The 23,127-nt window shown below is 45.5% G+C and overlaps 1 protein-coding gene across 6 annotated transcripts in view; it reads left to right on the top strand.

Annotated features, from left to right (window-relative positions):
* The window catches only part of ADAMTS12 (ADAM metallopeptidase with thrombospondin type 1 motif 12), a 244,707-nt gene that overhangs the window by 187,807 nt on the left and 33,773 nt on the right, over positions 1-23,127 (top strand). For all 6 annotated transcript variants that reach the window (XR_011023643.1, XM_068251244.1, XM_068251243.1 and 3 more), the window contains 2 exons: positions 3,407-3,559; positions 4,029-4,202. Coding sequence is in view for 5 of the 6 variants with exons in the window: in XM_068251244.1 (XP_068107345.1) it covers positions 3,407-3,559; positions 4,029-4,202 (327 nt within the window). In the remaining variant the exon portion in view is untranslated. The remainder of the gene's footprint in view (positions 1-3,406; positions 3,560-4,028; positions 4,203-23,127) is intronic.

Below are 23,127 nucleotides of genomic sequence, written 5' to 3'. Positions count from 1 at the left end.
TTATACCATCCAGCCACCGCTGACAGGATGGCAAGGGCTGGTTTATGTGCTAATGGGGCCCCTTTGACTCTGAATGGGGCCCCAAGCGACTGCTTTTGTTGCCTGGTCGGTAATCCGGCCCTGGTCCTTGCACAAGACTTCCTAACACTGCAGGATGGCCCCTTGAGCATGTCCATAGTGCCTGCAGATCTTGAGCGCTTTGAGTACAAAAGGAGACAAGCGCTATACAAATGTTATTATTATTATTATTATTTCCCACAGTGCAACAAGGCTCACACCAAACTGTCAGCACCATGGTCCTGACATCACACTGTGGGAGGGGTTTCACCACAATATCAGCCATACAGAGCCCCTGATGATCTATTTGAGGAAAAAAAAAAAAGATTTCTTGAGGGAAAGGGGGTATCAGCTACTGATTGGCATAAAGTTCAATCCTGGGTTAGAGTTCCTCTTTAAGAAAGCAATACAGCTGACGATATAAAATGAACATTGGAATTCTGAGCAGGAAATTTGCAGCGTTCTATTCTGCAATCCATTGTGCCTCGTTCAGAAATCTAGGTGTCCTTTCAGCGCGCTTCTCTCTGTACCGACAATGCCATTAATTTGAAAAGTTCTAGCTAATAAGAATTCGGAGTGAGAGGTCACCTTGCAGCGCCGGAGCCCTAGGACAGAATTGCAGAGGATGTCACAGGTGAAAACGAGAGAGGAGCCGTATGGAGAGGTGCCGCTAGCTGTCTCGTGGTTGATTGGAGAGGGGGGTTGTGTCTCCATTTTAATGGTGTGTAATAATATTTCCAACAACCATGTATTCTCTGCTTCCTCCTCTGAATACAATGAATGATCTCTATAGCAGAGAGGAATCCAGATTCTCATAACCAGGTTTACACTCTCATGAACCTATGAACTCTGCTGATGCACATCTGTAGAATGACATTCTTATTACTATTATTATGTACGGTATTTTTATAGAGCTGATATTTTCTCCAGTGCTTTACAGAGTACAATGAAGAATACATATCACTGTATGTCCCTCAGTGGGATTCTGTCCCCCAGTCTAAAGAGGAACAATTTTGGGGGTTTCTAGCGGGCATCCAACAAAAAAACGCATATGGAGGTTTGGGCGCCCAGTAATACCAATAGTACAATATTGGTATTCAATACCAATATTTTACTATTAACCACTTAAGGACCAGGGGTGTTTTGAATGATCTGTGCTGCGTGGGCTCTCCAGCCCAGTGGCTTGAAGCAGGGCGATCAGACTTCCCCCCCTTTTTTCCCCACTAGGGGATAACCTGCTGGGGGGGGTCTGATCGTCGCCACTTCGTGTGGCCCGAGCAGGGGGGCTCCTCAAAGCCCCCCTCCGCAGCGAGATTGCTACCTCTCTCTCCTTCCCTCCCTCCCCTTTGCTCCATGGGCTGCACAGGACGGCGATGCGTCCTGCGCCGCCTCTGATAGGCTTCAGCCTATCATACGGCGGCGATCCCCGGCCAATCAGAGGCCGGGGATCGCCGATCTCCTTTACGGCGCAGCAGCGCCGTATTGATGTAAACAGTGGGGATTTCTTCCCCGCGTGTTTACAATTAGCCTGCGAGCCGCGATCGGAGGCTCGCAGGCTGTTCACAGAGACACACTTCGTAAACTGACATGGAACGCGGCCGTTTCCATGTAAAACCACAAACGACCAGCCGCCGCCTGTCGGCGTTAGCTGGTCGTTAAGTGGTAGTGTAAAATATTGGTATTACAGTAAATACCAATATTTTACTATGGCTAAACCTAACCCCACTCTCACATAGAACCCTTACCCCTGGCGCCTAACTCTAAGCACCCCCCTCTTCCTGCACACACTACCTGCCTGACGCCTAAACCCCCCCCCCCCCCACACACACACACACACACAAATTACCTGCCTAATACCTAACCCTAACCACTGCCTGCAGCCAATCTCCACCCCTTCTCCCGCCACCAACCCCACTGCCAGAAAAAAAATGTACGTTCTCCGACACCACCATAGGCGCCTATAGAGATAATGGAATTCAGCAGAAAAGGGCTCAAAGGAATTCTGCAGAAAAAAAAGTATGATATAATGAATTGTATGTGTAGTACCGATAATTAATAGAACATTAGTAGCAAAGAAAAGAGCCTCATATTTTTATTAACAGTTATATAGCTTTTTCTTATAACATTGCATCATTCTGTCATATTTGTAGTTTACAAACTACACTATATTTTAAACTATGAAACAGAGCAGAGTTGATGACCCTTTGAATCTCCCCAAAGTAAAACCTTATCTGAAGGTGTCTTTCACTGTTTGTTTGATGTATAAGTGCTTCAGAAAACAGCACGGTCTTCGACCAAAATTTGGTGGGAGAGCTCAGAGACGCTCTTTTGCATAGATAACAAATGAAGTTTCTTAATTCTTTCTTTACTGGAAACAATATGAGACTTTTCTTTGCTACTAATGTTCTATTTCTTAGTTGTGCTACGCATATAATTCATTATCTCATACGGCCAGAAACCCACTAGGTGCGATTTCTAATCGTTAGTGATTTGGAAAAGTTCTTGCTAATGCAATGCTATGGGGGATTTTTATAAAATCACATCGCTCAAGTGGGATCACACCCATAGCATTACATTAGCAAGAGCTTCTCAAATCACAAAGTGCCCAGAAAATCGCTCCTAGTGGGTTTCTGGCCTAAGTGTGTTTTCAGTTCAGATTCCCTTTAATATGTAAACAACTCAATGGTTATCATTCATTAAGCATTCCCGCATGCGGAAATGCTGAAAACAGCTGACTTTACAGAGCGCGTAGCAAAATGTCTATTCATAAAGGCAGTTACCGCATGAAAAGCTGATATTCCTAAGCAGAGCGATAAATTACCGCCTTGTGCAGTGATTATCATAACACATGTAACAAAATGTCAATTCATAAAGATTAGAGCAAGCGGTATGAAGACGGGGATTACCGCTCCCTTGGAAGTAGCGATAAGCATGCGGAATACATTTAAGTTAATGGAGACAGACCTCCCAAGCAGCAGCAGTGAGAGCAGCGCACGGAGGGACTCAGGCAGCTTCTCCGGTTACGCCAGCCTACCGACAGCCTAGAGCCAGCCTAGTGCGGGAAATCTCTGCACTGCTATCGCAACTGGCAACATTTTTATGAATGAGCACACAGAAGTCTAACATACCGAAAGCGGTATTTTCCCGCATGGAATTTTATTTACCGAACTCACTTTTATGAATGATAGCCATTGTGGGTGATTATTTACTTGCCAAGTGCTGAAAAGTTAGTTTATGGATAAAATAGAAAAGATGTAAGAAGTGATCATTTGTGAGATAAGTTTTGTGAATAAACTCCATAGATTGTTGCCACTGAACAGTTGAACAACAAGCTCCTCCCTTCCCACAGTGCTCCACAACATGTGGTCTGGGAGCCTTCTGGAGAAATGTTGAATGCAGCACAGGAAGTGAAAGAGACTGCGGACACGTTAAAAAGCCAGATCCCGCGAGAAGGTGTCACTTACGTCCATGTGCGAGCTGGAGATCTGGAAACTGGAGCAAGGTACGATATTCCCAATTTAAAATCAATCGATTTCTATCCTTAAGCTGAATACTCACCTCAGGAGGCAGGGAGATTGATGCCCGCGGTGTCGTCGGGGAGATCCAATCCACCATAAGGGTTATTGTCGACGCACGTTGCCAAATACTGTTTGTGTAATCGCACCCCTGTACCCACGCCGCAATATTACGAAAACAATCGCTCATTGCTCAATAAGTCACCAGTCGTTAAACGTTTTACTGTAACGAAGTGGTCATTAAAGCCTGTTTGAATAAAGCCTGTGCTAGAAAAAAGAAAGAAGAGCCATCCTTGGAAACACATTGTCCAAGGAACTAGTTCCCCTATGAAAACACCAGTCAAAATTGCTACTATTTCGGTTAGCCTACCTACTGTGTAAACCTATCACATGATCCAGCAGATTATGGAACATAATAGTAATCATCTTGTTTCTTCTGTCTCTGTTCCTGCACAGTGTTCTACAAACTGCGGTGGTGGATTCATGACCAGGGAAGTACAATGTGTCGATGTCCGTGAAAACCGACCTCTGAGGCCTTTCCACTGCCAGGCTCCAGGACACAACCCCATGCAGAACACATCCTGCAACCCCGAGCCTTGCTTGTGGTGGCTGGCCAAACCTTGGAGTGAGGTAGAGTACCGTGATGCCTTCACAGTAATGATTAAAATTGGCCTGTCAGGCTTGTCTGGTCAATGACTATAGGTCAGGCTGTATGCCCATATGACTGACCTATAACCCAGCCCGTAACACCTGTGCAAACTCCTACCTAGCACAGAACTACAATAACCCCCTGCAGGTAGATGTAGCATACAGACTGACATATAGTATCCACCAAACAGAACCAATAACAATCATACAAGGCACAGTATCACAAGTATAATAGTCACCTGAGGCATGGAGGATGCGGCAATCCAGATGAGAGTCAGATGACTGCAAGCGGGAGGAATGGTTATGCAGTTCAGGCACTCAAGACATAGGGTGGTCAGTACTAGCCAGATGTCAGGGCAGGCAGCGTTCTTACAAGTCCTTATCCAGGCAGAGGTCGATCCAGGCGGCAAACAGGCAAGGTCCAGGTACAAAAGCAGACAGTGTGGGACTGGGAGGTGGAAAAACTGAGGAAATCCACCTGCTGGCCAAGCAGCAGAAACCCTGTGTTATGACTCCCAACAGAAACCTGCAGCAAGTCTTCACTGTAAGCAGCAACACCTGATTACTGCTGCTTGGCCAGCAGGTGGATTTCCTCCATTTTTTCACCTCCCAGTCCGACACTGAAAGCAGAGTCGGCAACGGGTAACCCAATAGAGCGTGGTCAGGACACAAGCAGAGTCGGCACCAGGGAATCAATCTAGATTAAAACGTAGTCAGGATACAAGGCAGAATCGGCAACAGGAGTCAATGGTTTGTGAGCGCATACCCAGCAACAAGCCAAAAGCTAATGCTATCACGGGCGATATCACTCACCTGAGTTAAATACAAGGACTAACCAATCAGAAAGCAAAGGAATCGAAAGCAACCAATAACATACCAGCGTGTCAGCAGGTTAGCTGACACGAAACACACACACATGGCTAATGTTTACAGCGGCAGAGCGCGTCTGCCGCCTATCCAATGGGAGCTGAGCACCAGGCTGCTCTCCAGTGATGTCAGTGGCCTGCCGAGACCCGGAAGCTTGCGCCTTAACCCGGGTCTCAGCATTCCGCCACCATGAGTGCCCGGATGATCTCACATGGCCTTTGCAGAGTAGAAATCGTAGGATTTTCAGATAATAAGACTTTGCCAAAACAAGCATTGTCTCAAACAAGTTTTCATATGCCCATTGACAAGTGCTATCTGCTTAAAATTCTGAATTCTGTGAAATTCATTATTTTATTTTATTTTTTTCAAAATTCTCATGAAAATTCCTGTGAAGCAGAAATAGGCAAGTTTCACCAGTAGTAGAAAGGATATGGCTATAAGTGCAGCATGATCACATTATGGCATCCCACAAACACCCATAGCTGACACTGCAGTGAGGTAAACCGGTCAAATGCCTGTCAGAAGGGTGACAACCAGGGCGCAATGCAATGTAGGCACAGCAAAGCGTAATGTCTCACCTGTCCAGCCATCGCGCTCGTTTCTCTTCCTCAGCACTACCTCTGGTCATCATGGCCCCTAGTAGTGGGGTCTCTGTCCCCGTGACCCACTGGTATGTTACCCATACCTCTCAAATTTTTGAGATAAGAAAGAGGGACACTTAAGTCCTGCCTCTGCCACTCCCCTAATCACACCCCTGACACAACTCTAGTCATGCTACCATAAAGATTTCATAAGAAAAATATGTTGTTTTGTAATTCAGACCACACTGGTCCATTCTATCCTGATCCATTATCCTTCATATTAACATTGGAAAGGGAAAACTATATTAATTTAAAGCATGGGAATAAAGTTTAGAGTCAATTAAACACATTTTTCAGTAGGTAAAAATACATATATTTACATAGATCTATACATCAGTCCTGAAAGAGGGACAAATGAGGAAAAAATAGGGACAGTTGGAGTGTGTTCCAAAAGAGGGACAGTCCCTCCAAAAGCGGGACGGTAGGGAGCTATGATATTACCTCAGTGTGTATACATACCTGCAGAAGACAGAGAAGAGCTGCCAGTGTTAGGTACAGGAGCTTGGAGCATGCTGGGGAAGGAAGAGGGAGGCGGTAGAGTGACGCAGGACAAGTGAGATATGATGCTCTTCTGTGCTTACTTTGTAATGTTGGAGGAAAGGTGAAGGGAACAAATGACAAGGCCATCTAATACTGCTATTTGGTGGTGGGGGGCAAAAGTCGCCTAATAGTGTAGTCTGGGGTTGTGCAGGGACAAAGGCTATCTGACCACAAAGGCCACCTAATACCGCTATCTGTGGGGATGGTGGGACAAAGGCTATCTAACACTGCTATATGGTGGGGAGAAGAAATACCACCTAATACGGCTATCTGGAAGGGTGGGGGAAAAGGTCAACCAATACAGTTGTAGGGGAGGTCACAAAAGCCTATGGGAGAGAGGCCATGTAATAGCGCTATCTGTGGGGATGGTGGGACAAAGGCTATCTAACACTGCTATATGGTGATATGGTGGGGAGAACAAATGCCACCTAATATGGCTATCTGGAAGGGGTGTGGGAAAAGGTCAACTAATACCGCTGTGGGGAGGACACAAAAGCCTATGGGGGGGGGGGGGGGGGGGACAAGGGCCATGTAATAGCGCTATCTTGTGTATGGGGTACAAAAGCCACCTGATATCTCTATCTTAAGGAAGGGGCACAAAGGCCACCCAATACTGCCATCTCAGGGATGGGGGTTATGTTAATTTTCTACCAGGGCCCCATTTCACCTTAAAATGGCCCTGCCAACACTCTGTAACCACAGGGACAATCTTTTGTGAACACTTGCTTCCATAAAGATTGGCTGATGAAATTAAGGCTAATTGGAAAGCTGTAACGTTCCCCTACTGCAAAACATCTTCAAATTAGAGAAAAGGCAAGACTTTTTCTCCTGGCAGGCTCAAAGCACCAGAGCTGCAGCAACTAGGGCGTGTAGCAGTGTTAGGAAGTCATGCCCAAGATCTCCTTACTGAATAGGTGCTGGCTTATTGAATAGGAAGGGCCGAGATTCGAACCCTGGTCGCCAGATCCCAATGACAGACCCCAGTAAAAGATGGCACTCAATGACATATCCCAGTAACAGACAGTACCCAATGACAGACCCCAGTAAAAGACGGCACCCAATGACAGACCCCAGTAACAGATGGCACCAAGTGACAGACCCCAGTAACAGTCAGCACCCCATGATGGACACTAGTATCAGACAGCACCCCTGATGGACCCTAGTATTAGACAGCACCCTATGATGGACACTAGTATCATACAGCACCCCTGATGTACCCTAGTATTAGAAAGCACCCTATGATGGACACTAGTATCAGACAGCACCCCTGATGGACCCTAGTATTAGACAGCACCCTATGATGGACCCTAGTATTAGACAGCACCCCATGATGGACCATTGTATCAGACAACATCCCTGGTGGACCCTTGTATCAGACAGCACCCCATGATGGACCCTTGTATCAGACAGCACCTAATGATGGACCACTGTATCAGACAGCACCCCATGATGGACCCTAGTATCAAAAAGCACCCCATGATGGGCCCTAGTATCAGAAAGCACCCCATGATGGGCTCTAGTATCAGAAAGCACCCCATGATAGACCCTAGTATCAGAAAGCACCCAATGATGGACCCTAGTATCAGAAAGCACCCAATGATGGACCCTAGTATCAGAAAGCACCCCATGATGGACCCTAGTATCAGAAAGCACCCCATGATGGACCCTAGTATCAGAAAGCACTAAATGATGGACCCTAGTATCAGAAAGCACCCCATGATGGACCCTAGTATCAGAAAGCACCCAATGATGGACCCTAGTATCAGAAAGCACCCCATGATGGACCCTAGTATCAGAAAGCACCCCATGATGGACCCTAGTATCAGAAAGCACCCCATGATGGACCCTAGTATCAGAAAGCACCCCATGATGGACCCTAGTATCAGAAAGCACCCCATGATGGACCCTAGTATCAGAAAGCACCCAATGATGGACCCTAGTATCAGAAAGCACCCCATGATGGACCCTAGTATCAGAAAGCACCCCATGATGGACCCTAGTATCAGAAAGCACCCCATGATGGAACCTAGTTAGCACCCTAACAGCAATCACACACTCTCTAAATATTGCACTGCTGTAGATCTACAGATCTAATGGTGCTCATCATCTGTACAATCTTGATTGTACTATCTTGTCTTTGCAATAGATAGGTAAATTGGCTAAATATACTCAACAAATATTTTACAATTAAGATTAGTGGCTATCTTAAGATATGTGATTTCCGTCAGTTGTATGTCTGGTACACACCATCCAATTTCCCATCAGGTAGATAGCTCGAAATGATGATTTTAGACAGGTCCAATCTGATCATTCAATCAATCAATTAAATCAGACCTGTTGGACATATTCGACTTGTCTATCTGATGGGGAAGTGCATGGTGTGTGCCAGGCAGTAGATAACCCACTTCTTGACAATGAGCACTCAATAGGCACTGGGGAGGTGTGGCTATGACAGTCTCTAACCACTTCCTTCCACTCTGGATAATGGTGCGAGGTGTGGCTATGCCACAAGATAGAGGAGTGAGGGATGCAAGGTATAGGTATAACCTTGATGCTACAACCCCACTTCTTAATACAGCACCAGGGAGTCAACCAGTCCACACCTGTATCCACCAAGGGTGCAACAACAGTCCGAATGAAGAAAGACTGGGTCTCGACCTGGATTTTAGGCCAATTGGCCAGTTTTTATTTGCAGAACCACAGTGCTAGAGCACAACGTTTCGACCAGATGGTCTTTATCAAGTGCTTACCAAGTATTTGTGCAACAATCACATATATAGACAATTAAAACACACCCCACTAAGGGGCGGGCACAACACTTAAAGAGACAAGCCACATTGTATTATTATTATCACAGGAAACATTTTAGATTATATGCCTCGTTCATGCCATTTGGCGCCAAAGTGCCGAGGTCATCAATATGGAAGGTCTGGCACTTTTTGAAAAAGCCAGCTAACAGCATTGCAAACATTGCACAGGGGGATACCAGGACGAACACTGATGTTCCTGATAAACTGAGGGTTAAGAGTAAGACTGAAAACCCACATGTTCAGTTTGGCATTTGCAGAAATATAACATTTGTTGTGTGAAAACTTCATCCTACTAATTACTGAATCTGAGAGAGCCTAAGCGCTTTGAGTCCTATGGGAGAAAAGCGCTATAGAAATGTTATTGTATTGTATTATTGTAAGATGGAAGCACCCCTGAGCTGCCCAGCACTGGATGTATTCCAAACCGTTTTTTTTAAGCAAATTAGAGAAAATGTGGAGGGACAGTAAATATTATAAGATGCATAATGTCTCTCTAGTGGAAAGGCAAGCTTTGCAGGGTTGGAAGAATAACAAAGAGGTGATATTTAAAAAGGCTGACAAGGGGGGAGCTCTGGTGGCTCAATCCAGGACTGATTATTTATCTAAACTGGAAAGACAGGTGAATGATGTCACAGTTTATAAAAGACTGCAGAGCGATCCCTCCTTGAATATAAAGGAAGAAATTGAGGGACTGTTATCGAAAGCTTATGAGCAGGGCCGCCTCTACCACCAGGCCATTATAGGCGATTGCCTGGAGCGCTGTGAACGGGATAAGCGCAATTGTGGGGGACCGCGGTGGTCTCCGTGCATTATTTACTTTACATGCACGGAAAGCACACCACGTGCTATCCAGTCTCCACTGGTCCGCCTCTATTCACTCCCCCCGATGCCGCCCAGCCAATAGAAGCAAGCAGCGTTCAACACACTGCTGTTCCCACTCCTCCGCTCCACCCCCTAGCTAGCTGAGCTGCCCGGGTATATTTTGTACATCGTGCGGCTCTAACTCCGCCCCCCGCCTGTTCAGCCAGCGTGCGTGACTCTCAGAGACTCCAGTGTGCCTGATAGTCCAACATACCCCCTTGTCTGCCCTGCACGATCTGGCTGTGAGTGTGTGACAGAGGTGAGCTGAGCACTGCCATCTGCCTGACTGCTGACTGTAAAGGGAGAAACAGCGAGACTCCCCTCCCATACAGAACAGTTGGAGGAGAGGGGAGCGGGCTGCAGGAGGAGAATGGGGTATTGTCATCCAACAAGTGTGCTGCTACTGTTCTGCATATGTCCCTGCTCCATCCCCACACCCGGGTCCCCCTGCCAGCCCTCACTAGACAACCTCAAAGCAGGTCCTGCTCTAATCCACCCTTCCAGAATACAAGCAAGCTGAGGAGGCTCCCTGGCTGTAATTAGTGAGTGAGCATATCAGGAACGTGGGCACTCTGCTCCTGTTACTGCAACTGCTGATATTATCTGCATTGTGGACAATACTACACCAGGCTGCATGATTACAGATTCTAATCAGCATATATGCAGCTGATTAGAGCTGATTAGATTGATCTCTCAGTGGTGCACAACAGCCATTTATAGTACTGTCCAGGCTAAATGATAAGGACAGCACATAGTCACAGAAGCAGACTGTGTAAGGTGCATACTATTTGTACATTAGCAAGCTGACCTGCAGCTGAAAGTTCCTGTGTCTGGCTGCCCTGTTATTGTCCTGCTTTGCTTCTCATATGCTCCTCTCACTCTCCCTCCTCCTTGTATCCCCCTTCCTAGTGCTTTAACCCCTGCCCTGCTGCGGTGAGACACATCTCTCTCACTATTCATTCTACTGTGACTCTCACACATGTTTCAGTGTCTGTCCCTCCTACATTCCTCTATTTACCTTACTTCTCCCCACTCTCCTTTTCCTCTACATCCTCTCTTATGTGACACTTCCACTTCTAGGGATAGTAAGAGATAGCAGATGCTCCTGCATCTGCTATCTCTTACTATCCCTACCTGCCTTCTCTCACAGACTGCTGTCTTTCCCTTCCTTCTCGCTCACTTTCTTCTCTCATAAGATGGTAATTGCTGACCCCTATTAAGATTATGATGTGTTATTTTACAATGCTTTCATCTTCAGTACAGATTGTATTAACTTTATATTCATGTCACTGACTGTCCTCAGAGGAGCTCACAATCTAATCCCTACCATAGTCATAGTGGAATGTCCTACCATATTATTATTATGTATATATATATACCACTGACATCTTCTGCATCACTTTACAGAGTACATAGTCATGTCACTGAATCTCCTCAGAGGAGCTGAAAATCTAGTCCTACCATAGTCATAGTCTAATGTCCTAGCATATTATTATTATGTGTTTATATAGCACTGATCTCTTCTGCAGCACTTTACAGAGTACATAGTCCTGTCACTGACTGTCCTCAGAGGAGCTCACAATAAATCCTGCCATAGTCATAGTGTAATGTCCTACCATATTGTTATTATGTATTTATATAGCACTGACATCTTCTGCAGCACATTACAGAGTACATAGTCCTGTCACTGACTGTCCTCAGAGGAGCTCACAATCTAATCCTATCATAGTCATAGTCTAATGCCCTACCATATTATTATGTATTTCTGTAGTGCTGACATCTCCTGCAGCACTTTACAGAGTACATAGTCATGTCACTGACTGTCCTCAGAGGAGCTCACAATCTAAACCCTACCATAGTTATAGTCTAATGCCCTACCATATTATTATTATGTATTTATATAGCACTGACATCTCCTGCAGCACTTTACAGAGTACGTAGTCCTGTCACTGACTGTCCTCAGAGGGGCTCACACTCTAATCCTACCATAGTCATAGTCTAATGTCCTACCATATTATTATTATTATGTATTTATATAGCACTGACAGCACTTTACAGAGTACATAGCCATGTCACTGACTGTCATCAGAGGAGCTCACAATCTAATCTCTACCATACTTAGTTTAACATCCTATGATATTATTAATAAGTGAAAGGTGTGTCAGAAGGGGGGGGGGGGGGGGCGCCGCAGGCTTTCTCGCCTGGAGTGACAAAAAGGCTAGAGGCACCCCTGCTTATGAGGATGGTTGGATTTCAAGTGAACTTGCGTCCGCTTTGAAAAAAGATTCATACAGAGTTCCTGTTCTGTACACACTCCCTAAGGTCCATAAAAATGTACTACATCCACCTGGCAGGCCTATCTTATCTGCCGTTAATTCACTTTTGGAGCCGCTGGGAGTGTTTATAGATACGGTACTGCAGCCTGAGGTCTGGTCCAATTCCAGATGTCTCAGGGATACCACACATTTTCTTTCATTTCTAGAACAATTGTCAGCGGACGATGTGACATTTTTGGTCAGTTTAGACGTAGTTAGTCTTTATACTAACATTCCCCATGACGAGGGGGTGGCAGCAGTGAGAAATGTTTTTGAGAGAGATGGTGGTAATACAGACCAAATGTTGTTTGCAATAACCCTTTTGGAGTTCTGTTTGAAATCTAACTATTTCAGATGTGGTCAGGATTTTTTTCTACAGGTACAGGGAGTTCCTATGGGGGCCCCGTATGCGCCAAGTTTAGCGAATGTGTACATGGCAGAGTTTGAGGCCAAATTTATGCTTGAGAATGATCTTTTTAAAACTTACAGCAGGGGCTTCTGCAGGTATATTGATGACCTGTTTTTTTGCTGGACAGGGCCCGAACAGCTGTTGCTTGATTTCTTTCATGGTCTCAACCTCTGCCATGATACACTTAAGTTTACCCTGGAATACGACACTACAAAACTGCATTTCCTCGATGTAGATATTGAGATCAAGGGGAGCTACTTTGAAACAGATTTGTTTCGCAAAAGTACAGATAGGAACAACTCACTACTGGCTAGTAGTTGTCACCCACCATCTCTGATCAGGGGACTTCCAAAAAGTCAACTGATTAGAGCCCGTAGAATCACATCTAGTGATGAGAAATATGTGGTACAATCTAGGAGGATGGTGGGTGAGTATGTAGAAAGGGGTTACCAACGCAAGGAAGTGGAAAGAATAGCAGCTGATGTAGCTAGCATGGATAGAAAGGAGTTGAGAAAGAGGAAAGAGAGAAAAGAGGTTTACCAGGAGGGGGTACAATTCATATTAACGTATGATAATCATGCAACAGACATTAGACGATGTCTGTTGGGCGCCTGGGCAGTGGTGGAAACTGACCTATTGCTCTCTAGGGTATTTCGTGCCCCCCCTAAAATGGTTTTCAGGAAGGGGAAAAGTGTCAGGGACCAGCTAGTGAGGGCTGAGCTAAAGGATACGAGGAACGCTGATACCGCGTTTGTCCCTCGCCGCAGGGGCACTTTCCCATGTATGAATTGCCAGAACTGTTCCTCAATTATGCGTGGTGACTATGTCACACATACCACTAAGGGAACAAGAATTAACATTAAAGGAAATTTTTCGTGTACAACGTTAAATATTGTTTACTTGCTGAAGTGCCCCTGCGGCATGGGCTACGTGGGCCAGACTACTAGGGATGCTAGGAGGAGGATAAATGAGCATAGGAGTAGCATTAGGAATTACAAAAAGGAGGATAATGAGAAATCCAAGGATAAATTTGAATCCCCTGTGGGTCGTCATTTTTTCGAATGTGGACATGCAGTAGGTGACCTAAGATGGTGTGTGCTGGAAAAGGTGTTCTCGCAGGAGGGTGTGGACCCCCAAGCCTCCTTGTTGCGCAGGGAGAGTAGGTGGATTGATGACCTCGGCACTTTGGCGCCAAATGGCATGAACGAGGCATATAATCTAAAATGTTTCCTGTGATAATAATAATACAATGTGGCTTGTCTCTTTAAGTGTTGTGCCCGCCCCTTAGTGGGGTGTGTTTTAATTGTCTATATATGTGATTGTTGCACAAATACTTGGTAAGCACTTGATAAAGACCATCTGGTCGAAACGTTGTGCTCTAGCACTGTGGTTCTGCAAATAAAAACTGGCCAATTGGCCTAAAATCCAGGTCGAGACCCAGTCTTTCTTCATTTGGAGTGAGGGATGCAGACTGCAGAACTGTGAGATACGGCACAGTTTTTGGTGCAGTATGTTGTGCACATGGAGGTGGGCCATTATGCTTTGGGGGTGTTTTTCTGCTAAGGGGGCAGGGCACCTTCACTGCATTGAAGGGACAATTGACAGGACCACGTACCATAAAATCTTCAGTGAGCATCTCCTTCATTTGGCTAGGGCAAGTAAAATGGCCGGGCCATGGCTGGGTATTCCAGCATGACGATAACCCAAAACACACAGCCAAGGCAACAAAGGAGTAGCTCAAGAAGAAGTACAGGAAGGTCCTTGAGTGGCCTAGCCAGTCTCCAGACCTTAATCCAACAGAAAATCTGTGGTAGTAGTGGAAGGATCGAAACATCAGCCTTAAAATGTTGCTGACTTGGATAGGATATGCAAAGAGGAGTGGGACAAAATCCCTCCTGAGATATGGGAAAACGTGGTCAATTACAGCAGGCAACATCTGACCTCTGTGATTGCCAACAAGAGTTTTGCCCCTAAGTACTACGTTATCTTTTGAAAGGGGAAAAAATATGTATTTTCCTCATTACAATGCACATCAAGCTTTGACTTTGTGGTTGGTTGATTGGTTCTTTTGTTGTTAGTCTATCTCTTACAATTAGGTTCACACTATGCTAGTTTGGTAATTAGTTAGAAGTTAGGGACCCTTCCAGAAGAATAACCTCATTGCGGTGGAAGGGTCCAGTATGGAACACTATGCATGCAAACTGTTTTTGGAAGCTAACATCCCCCATTAACGTTAATTTGGTGCATCTCTTTTGAATGCTAGACATGTACCCTGCCTTTAATTAGGCTCAGTCTGCACACCTATGCTGTTCGTCACTCAGATGCAGTCTGCCTTGGGAGGAGCTGCCACCTCTCCCTCCTTCCCTTATCTCTTACAACAATAAACCTGCCATTACAATTATAGACTGGGGGCAATGAGCAAAGCCAGCAAGGGACCAAATACTTCTTTCCCTCACTGTAGGTGGGGAGAGCAAAAGAGAGAAAGAAAAAGTAAATTACTCCTAGACGTGCCTTTCCAGTAAATCTGAATAATTTACACTTAACATTTCCCATATATGCATGGCCGGATTTAAAGGACACCCGAGGCAAAAATAAACTAATGAAAATAAACAAATGATCTTCCGTCTCCTAAAAATGACTTTTTTAAGATATTCCACAAGTTTTTTTATGTTTAAATCTACTGTTTAAGTTTTAACTGTTTTATTGTTTTTATTCAATGACACATTCCAGAGCTAAAATCTATGAACTATTGAACCTTTCTATCTCTTTCCTGCCCTCAGAAGCCATTTTCTGCTAGGAAAGTGCTTTATAGTTGGAATTTCTTATCAACGAGGGTCAGACTGTAGTCACTTCCTGTCTGAGTCAGGACTGAGTCAGCCACTTACATACCTAATATTTAACTCTTTCAGACGGAGAAAGAAAAAAAGGAACACAGCATAGTTATTTGTGTGCTAGGCACTGTACGCCCCCTTATGTCTATCTCATCATGTCACATGTCACCTCAGGTATCCTTTAAGGCAAGGCCGCAAAGGAAGCAAGGGGCGGGCAGTGGGCTGGCACACTAAGGCAGTCAAACTGCCAAACATGTAAACTGCAGCAGTCACATACCGAGTCTGCAGTCGCCCGGCTTACACAGGGGCAAGCAGTGGAGCAACCCCCCCCAACAAATGGGACAGGCAGAGCAGGATGAGAGGTGCACAGGATGGGGCGGGGAAGGGGGGGGGGGTGACAGTGGGCCTTGGGCAGTAAAATGTCCAAATCCGGCCCTGCATATATAGTGCTGCCCATAATTATTCATACCCCTGGCAAATTTTGACTTAAAATGACTTTTATTCAACCAGCAAGTCATTTTTTTTTTTACAGGAAATGACATAGGTGTCTCCCAAAAGATAAGACGATGTACAAGAGGCATTATTGTGCAAAACAAATTCTCAGCTTTTATTTACATTTGAGCAAAAAGTGTCCAGTCAAAAATTATTCATACCCTTCACAAACTGTCACAGCCTGTGGGAAAATCCAAAGTTCTATACCATTCCAAATAGTCCAAGCTGTTGTAAAGCATCCTAATTACCCTGATTAATTGGCAACAGCTGTTTTAATAAACTCAACAGGTGAAAATCAGCAGCTGTCTGCAGTTGGTTTGGGGACAGTCATGGCTAAGACAATGGAGCTCAGTGAGGACCTGCGGCTGTGTATTGTGGCTGCTCACAAGTAAAGAAAGGGCTACAAGGCCATTTCTAAATGTTTTCAAGTTCCAGTGGCTACATTGCAAAGTATTATTAAAAAAATACAAGATGTTCCGCACTGTGGAAAATCTCAGAGGATGTGGTTGAAAGCCAAAAGTGACACCTGTGCTGGCCAGGAGGAAAGTGCTGGTTGAATAAAACTAACTTTAAAGGGAACCAGAGAAGTTGGGGGAAAGGTTTTATACATACCTAGGGCTTCCTCCAACCCCATAAGCCTGGATCGCTCCCACGCCGCCATCTTCCGCTTCCTGGATCCACCGGTACCGGGTCCCGTTATTTCCGCGAGTCGGCCGGCGGACGCGGCCAATTGTCCGCATCACAGGGGCTCCCTCCATATACCTACGCGTGCGGCTGCAAACTGTGCAGCCGCATGCGTAAGGGTATGGAGGGAGCCCCTGTTCATGCGGACGATTTGTCGCGTCCGCCGGTAGTGATGGGGCCCAGTACCGGCGATACAGGATGCGGAGGATTGCGGCGTGGGAGCGATCCGTGCTTATGGGACTAGAGGAAGCCCCAGGTATGTATAAAACCTTTTCCTATTTTTCCCTATCCTTCCTCTCTGGTTCTCTTTAAGTCAAAATTTGGCAGGGGTATGAATAATTATGGGCAGCACTGTATATAATATCAGCAACAACAAAAATGTGTTTAACTTCAAATGTAAACACTCCATGGTCTTATTGTGTTCATTTTAGTGAAGCCTGACATTCCTCTTTCATAGAAAGCAAAATCTGAAACATGAATAGCGCAGAGGAATCAATGTGCTAAATTCTAAAGCTACTTAATGGGAGGCAGTTCTGTATTGTTCGCATTATTTCAGCACACAAGCAGGTTTGCTTTATTACAGTTTACAGGTCACGGCAGGGAAGGTTTGTGCTTTTGTAGCGTGAATACATCTGAAACGGTCTGGCCGCTGTTCTTTGCGCGTCGGATCATTGTATCCGCTTCTCGTACTGAGTCAGACCTGTTGTGCTGCCACAATCCAAGATCATTATTAATACAGCCGTGCGCAATGGAGATTATCAGCGGTAATCTTTAGAGATGACTCAGGAACAGAATCCACAGGAAAACCTTCATCTTCTGAGCTCTGGGAATTGGGTGAAAACTTGCAGATTAATCTTTCAAAATAAAACAGAGATGCTACCGATACTAATATGCCTCTAAAAATGTTTGCAGCTTGGACGTTACACTCATCCTTTGGCTATAGTACTACTTTAACCTTAAAGTGGACCCAAATTAAAGGGAACTGAAGTAAGAGGTATACGGAGGCTGCCATATTTATTTCCTTTTAATCAATACCAGTTGCCTGGCAGCCCTGCTGGTCTATTTCTCTGCAGTAGTATCTGAATAACATCAGAAGCAAGCATGCAGCTAGTCTTGTCAGATCTGACTTTAAAGTCTGAAACACCTGATCTGCTGCATGCTTGTTCAGGGGCTGTGGCTAATAGTATTAGATGCAGAGGATCAGCAGGGCTGCCAGGCAACTGGTATTGCTTAACAGGAAATAAACATGGCAGCCTCCATATACCTCTCTCTTCAGTTCCCCTTTAAAAATACAAGATTTCAGAAATAAAATATATTTTCTAAATTATAATAATAAATAGCAGCCTTTTTTCAGCTGAATGATGACAAATCTAAAATATTTTACATTTATTGGAGGAACCCCTCCCTGCCTTTCATATTGCCGGGACAGAATCCGGCAGACTGGTGGAGGAGATAAAAAACAAAACACAGGCTGCTACTCATGATGTCACGGGGGAGGTGATCTCTGCTTGTGTGAGCTTTTACATAGATGACGCCCCTGTGAGGGAGGGTAGCTGCTGACAAACACATCCATTATCTAAAACCTCATGCTAAGCTCAGAAGTAATGGCTGCCACCTGTATAACCCTAGTTATGAAAAGAGAAGGGTGAAAATGCTCATAGGCTTGAAGGAGTGTTTATTTATCTTTGAATGTGTTAGAGTGGTGCAACTAAATATTTTGAATAAAAAAAATGTTTGGTTTGGGTCCGCTTTAAGTGCTTGTTCACACTAAGGCCCCGTTCACACTTGCGGTTTAGTAAAAACCGCACCAGATGTCCGGACCGCACCGTATCCGGACCGGACCTGATCCGTACGGTTCCTATCCGGATCCGGTCCGTTTGCATCCGGTTTCCGTGCGGTGTGAACACGGTTGCGGTCCGGATCCGGTTTCTTAAGGAGATAACATCCTTTTATTACCTGGGGTCTGGGAGGTCAGCAGAAGGGTCTGGGGTCATTGTTGGAGACAGGTGGACGTGTGGAGACCATCCGTGGATACAGAGACTGCAGTTGGGACCATGGATCCAGGCATTTTTTACTCGTAAACCTGGGAATTCTCTCTGTTGTTCGCCTCCTTCAGACATATCAGACATGTTGCTGGCAAAAAGAGCTCCAGCATGAAATCGCTGCTGCCCCACTCTTCGCTGGGCCCATGTGGTCCCCATCCAAAATGCATAGGAAGTGGGGTAGAACGTCCGGTTTTTGTAGCCAGTGTGTTGTGCGCTCTCCGGCTCTCATTGCTTTGTATTGGCCGGATGGTGCAGTCCGGCTCCGCTCCGGATACGGCTGCCGGAGGAGCCGGACCAAAAAGTAGCGCATGTTGGAACGGACGCCGGAGTCCGGATCCGGCCCGGCTCCGGTCCGGCTCCGGTCCGGCAGAATGGGCGCATGTGAACGGACGCATAGGCTTTCATTGCCATGCCGTGCGTCCGTTCCGTCCGTTCTGAAAGCGGTCCGGCTCCGGCACGGCGATTCCGGACGGCCACCGCTAATGTGAACCGGGCCTAAGGGCGTTATTTTTAAGTGCCGGCGATTTTCTAAATCACCCTAAAAGTGATTGTGCAATGATTTGCTATGAGAGTGTTCACATCTGAGTGGTTCGTTTCCGATCCGCTCAGAAAAGCGCTGCCTGTACCATTTTGGGGGCGATTTCCCTATAATGGCAGGTATAGGGAAATCGCAAAACGCTTGACAAAGCATTTGGTATAGCAATTTTCCCAGCGCTTTTAAGAATAAATACATTGTATTTATTCTTTTCCAGATCAAAGAGTTCATTTCCCGACTTGCGTCAGGAAGTGAAAGAACAAAACGCTCTGCAAAAAAACAAAGCGCGCAGGTAAGCGCCAGGTGGGGGGGGAGGAAATCACTCACAAAATAGAAGATCGCTGGCGTCAGTGATTTTGATTTTAGATGTGAGCAAAGCCTTATAGTTTATTAAAGGAGTCATCAGGCAAAAGAACCTCCCTCCACTCTATTCACCTGGGGCTTCCTCCAGGCCCTGGCAGCTGACATGTCCCACGCCGCAGCTCTGCTCTCAGCCACTGTCCCTGGGTCCCTGCAGGTGCAGAGGGCGACCTCCCCTAGTGCGCCTGCGCAAGCGCTGCTGTCAATCAAGTCCACGTTGTCCGCGGTGTGCGGCGCAGGTGCTGGTGTTGTAGTTCTGCGCCTGTTCTGTACACCGCAGACAACGTGGGCTCGATTGACAGCAGCACTGGCGCAGTATAGACAACCTTGAGGTCGCCCTCTGCAGCGGCGGGGACCCTGGGTTGACAGCTGTGAGCGGAGCTGCGGCGTGGGACATTTTGGCTGCAAGGGGCTGGAGGAAGCCCCGGGTAAGTAGAGTGGGGGGTGTTTGCTTGATGACTCCTTTAAGCTTGTTTACATTCTGACAGATGCAACTCTGAGGAATGTTTGTTTCGGAGAATTCCAAAGCCAGTGAAAGTAATGCCTGGTCTGCCATAATGCTCTGGGAGGAGAATTCCGCATAGCTAAACAGTCTAAGCTAACAATCGGTGGAAGGGAGGGCTACATAGCTATATACAGATGTAGAAAATGTTTCTAATGCTGTAAACGTGGGTGAATCATGTACTGCATGCTACTATATATCATGTCACTACGATGCCTTTAACGTTTATCAACAGTTGGAGATCTGTAAGGGTAGCTGACTCTACAGCACCCTCCAGTATCCTCTGCATGTCGTGGGGCTGCTTACATGTTCTATGGCAGGGGATTGCTCTTCATTGTTAATAAACACCGATGTGAATAACTGCAGGGAGATAGTGGAGGGGAGAAAAGATTCCCTTGACTTCTCTCTATTTTATGTAGTTATATGTAAAGATACATTTCTTTCTAAAGAACTCTCTTGTATAATTTATTCATGCTGTAGATTGTGCCTCTGATCCAGCATTTATAGGACACATCAGAAGGAGCTCCCATCCATGCATTGTCCATAAAGGACTGGATTCACGTGAAGTCTATAATAGCGCCTTTCATCACAGCAACCTACATTATCCGCTGCATGTTGTAGGTTTACACACGTAGCATGGCAGTGATAGGCTTAGCTCTTAAAGTGAACCTCCGGACTAAAAATCTACTCAGCAGAACTGAAAAGGCTTGGTGTTTCTTTAAGTTTCACAGCATCAGAACTTTGTTTTTCTTACCAAAGCATCATCGTTAGCTGTATTTTTAGCTAAGCTCCACCAATCAAAGAAAACTGCCTGGGCTTTTTTTCCCTGATGCTGTGCAAAGCATGATGGGATTTCCTATATTGTTATTCATGTTGCCTAGCAACTGGGAGGGATGATCAGCACACAGGACAAATGGAACTGTGTCTCATGCTCCCTGTCACCTCCTTTCAACCAAAAAGATGGCTGCCCTCATGAAATCAAACATTTGCCTGTTCTTTTAAAACAGGATGGATAAGAGATTATATTACCTATCTATTTTAATTAACATAATTAATGTATGACAGTATGTTTGTGTAGGCTGAAATTCCTCTTTAAAGAGGAACCCCAGTGAAAATAATGTCATTAAAAAATGATTTAGTCAGTGTTTACCCATTGTAAAATCTTTCCTCTCCCTGATTTACATTCTGACATTTATCACATGGTGACATTTTTACTGCTGGCAGGTGATGTCACTGGAAGTAGCTGCTGCTTGCTTTTTTGCCAGTTGGAAACAGTTATTTCCCACAATGCAATGAGGTTCACAGACTGCCAGGACCATGGTCCTGACGTCACACTGTGGGAGGGGTTTCACCACAATATCAGCCATACAGAGCCCCTGATTATCTGTTTGTGAAAAGGAATAGATTTCTCATGGGAAAGGGGGTATCAGCTACTGATTGGGATGAAGTTCAATTCTTGGTCACGGTTTCTTTTTAACCTTTTTTCCTTTTGTCTGGAGCCCGGTATATGGATATTGTATACTTTGTATATAGTTTATCAGTTCTCTGAGGAGATTTCTCCTGCTAGACAAGCAAGGAAAGCAGCGGTATAACTATAGGGATAGCAGCCTCTGCATCTGCAGGGGGTCCCTGGCCTGTGAGGGGGGCAAACTGAAGCAGTTAATACAAATGCATCCAAAAAATGGGGCCTCCCTCTACCGCAATTTAGGGGGCGGCTCCTTTTTTGTTTGTTTCCTGTTTTTTGTTATGTACTGAACGGCTTCAGTCAAATTGTTATTTACCATTTTTTGTTGCAGGGAGGGTTATTAGTTGCCCGGGGGAGGGTTATTAGTTGCCCGGGGGAGGGTTATTAATTGCCCAGGGGAGGGTTATTAGTTGCCTGGGGGAGGGTTATTAGTTTCTTGGGGAGGAAGGGTTAGTAGTTGCCCGGGGAAGGGTTATTAGTTGCCAGGGGGAGGGTTATTAGTTGCCCAGGGGAGGGTTAGTAGTTGCCCAAGGGAGGGTTATTAGTTGCCCGGGGGAGGGGTATTAGTTGCCTGGGGGAGGGTTATTAGTTTCTTGGGGAGGAAGGGTTAGTAGTTGCCCGGGGAAGGGTTATTAGTTGCCAGGGGGAGGGTTAGTAGTTGCCCGGGGGAGGGTTATTAGTTTCTTGGGGAGGGGTATTAGTTGCCTGGGGGAGGGATATTAGTTGCCTGGGGGAGGGATATTAGTTGCCCGGGAGAGGGATATTAGTTGCCCAGGGGAGGGTTAGTAGTTGCCCGGGGAAGGGTTATTAGTTGCCCAGGAGAGGGTTATTAGTTGCCCAGGGGAGGGTTATTAGTTGCCCGGGGGAGGGTTATTAGTTTCTTGGGGAGGAAGGGTTAGTAGTTGCCTGGGGGAGGGTTATTAGTTGCCAGGAAGGAGGGTTCTGTGTGAGAGTAGGGAGTGTTTAGGTTATAGTGAAATATCAGCAGATATTGCAGATATTTCTCTATATCAATCAGGTTGTAGAATATCGGTAAATCTACCAATATTCGACTACCACAATTAAATTGTTGTTTACTGTTTTTTTTTGTTTTTTGTTTTTTTTCTTTTCTCGACGCGTCTAAATTAGTGTTCAGCTTTTTTAAATGTATGTATGGGCAAACTGCTTACCCCTCAGGCTGTGAAGGCCCTGTGATTTGTAGTTACGTCCTTAAAGAGAATCTGTATTGTTAAAATCGCACAAAAGTAAACATACCAGTGTGTTAGGGGACATCTCCTATTCCCCTCTGACACAATTTCGCCGCTCCCCGCCGCATTAAAAGTAGTCAAAAACAGTTTTAAAAAGTTTGTTTATAAACAAACAAAATGGCCACCAAAACAGGAAGTAGGTTGATGTACAGCATGTCCACACATAGAAAATACATCCATACACAAGCAGGCTGTATACAGCCTTACTTCTGAATCTCAAGAGATCACTTGTGTGTGTTTACCTTCTGTCCCCAGCTTCTCTCATGCACTGAACATTACAGGCTTCCTGCAGACAGCTCTACC

This window comes from Hyperolius riggenbachi, chromosome 1 (assembly GCF_040937935.1).
Source record: "Hyperolius riggenbachi isolate aHypRig1 chromosome 1, aHypRig1.pri, whole genome shotgun sequence".
Lineage (NCBI taxonomy): Eukaryota > Metazoa > Chordata > Amphibia > Anura > Hyperoliidae > Hyperolius > Hyperolius riggenbachi.
This window is presented reverse-complemented; position numbering and strand designations above follow the sequence as displayed.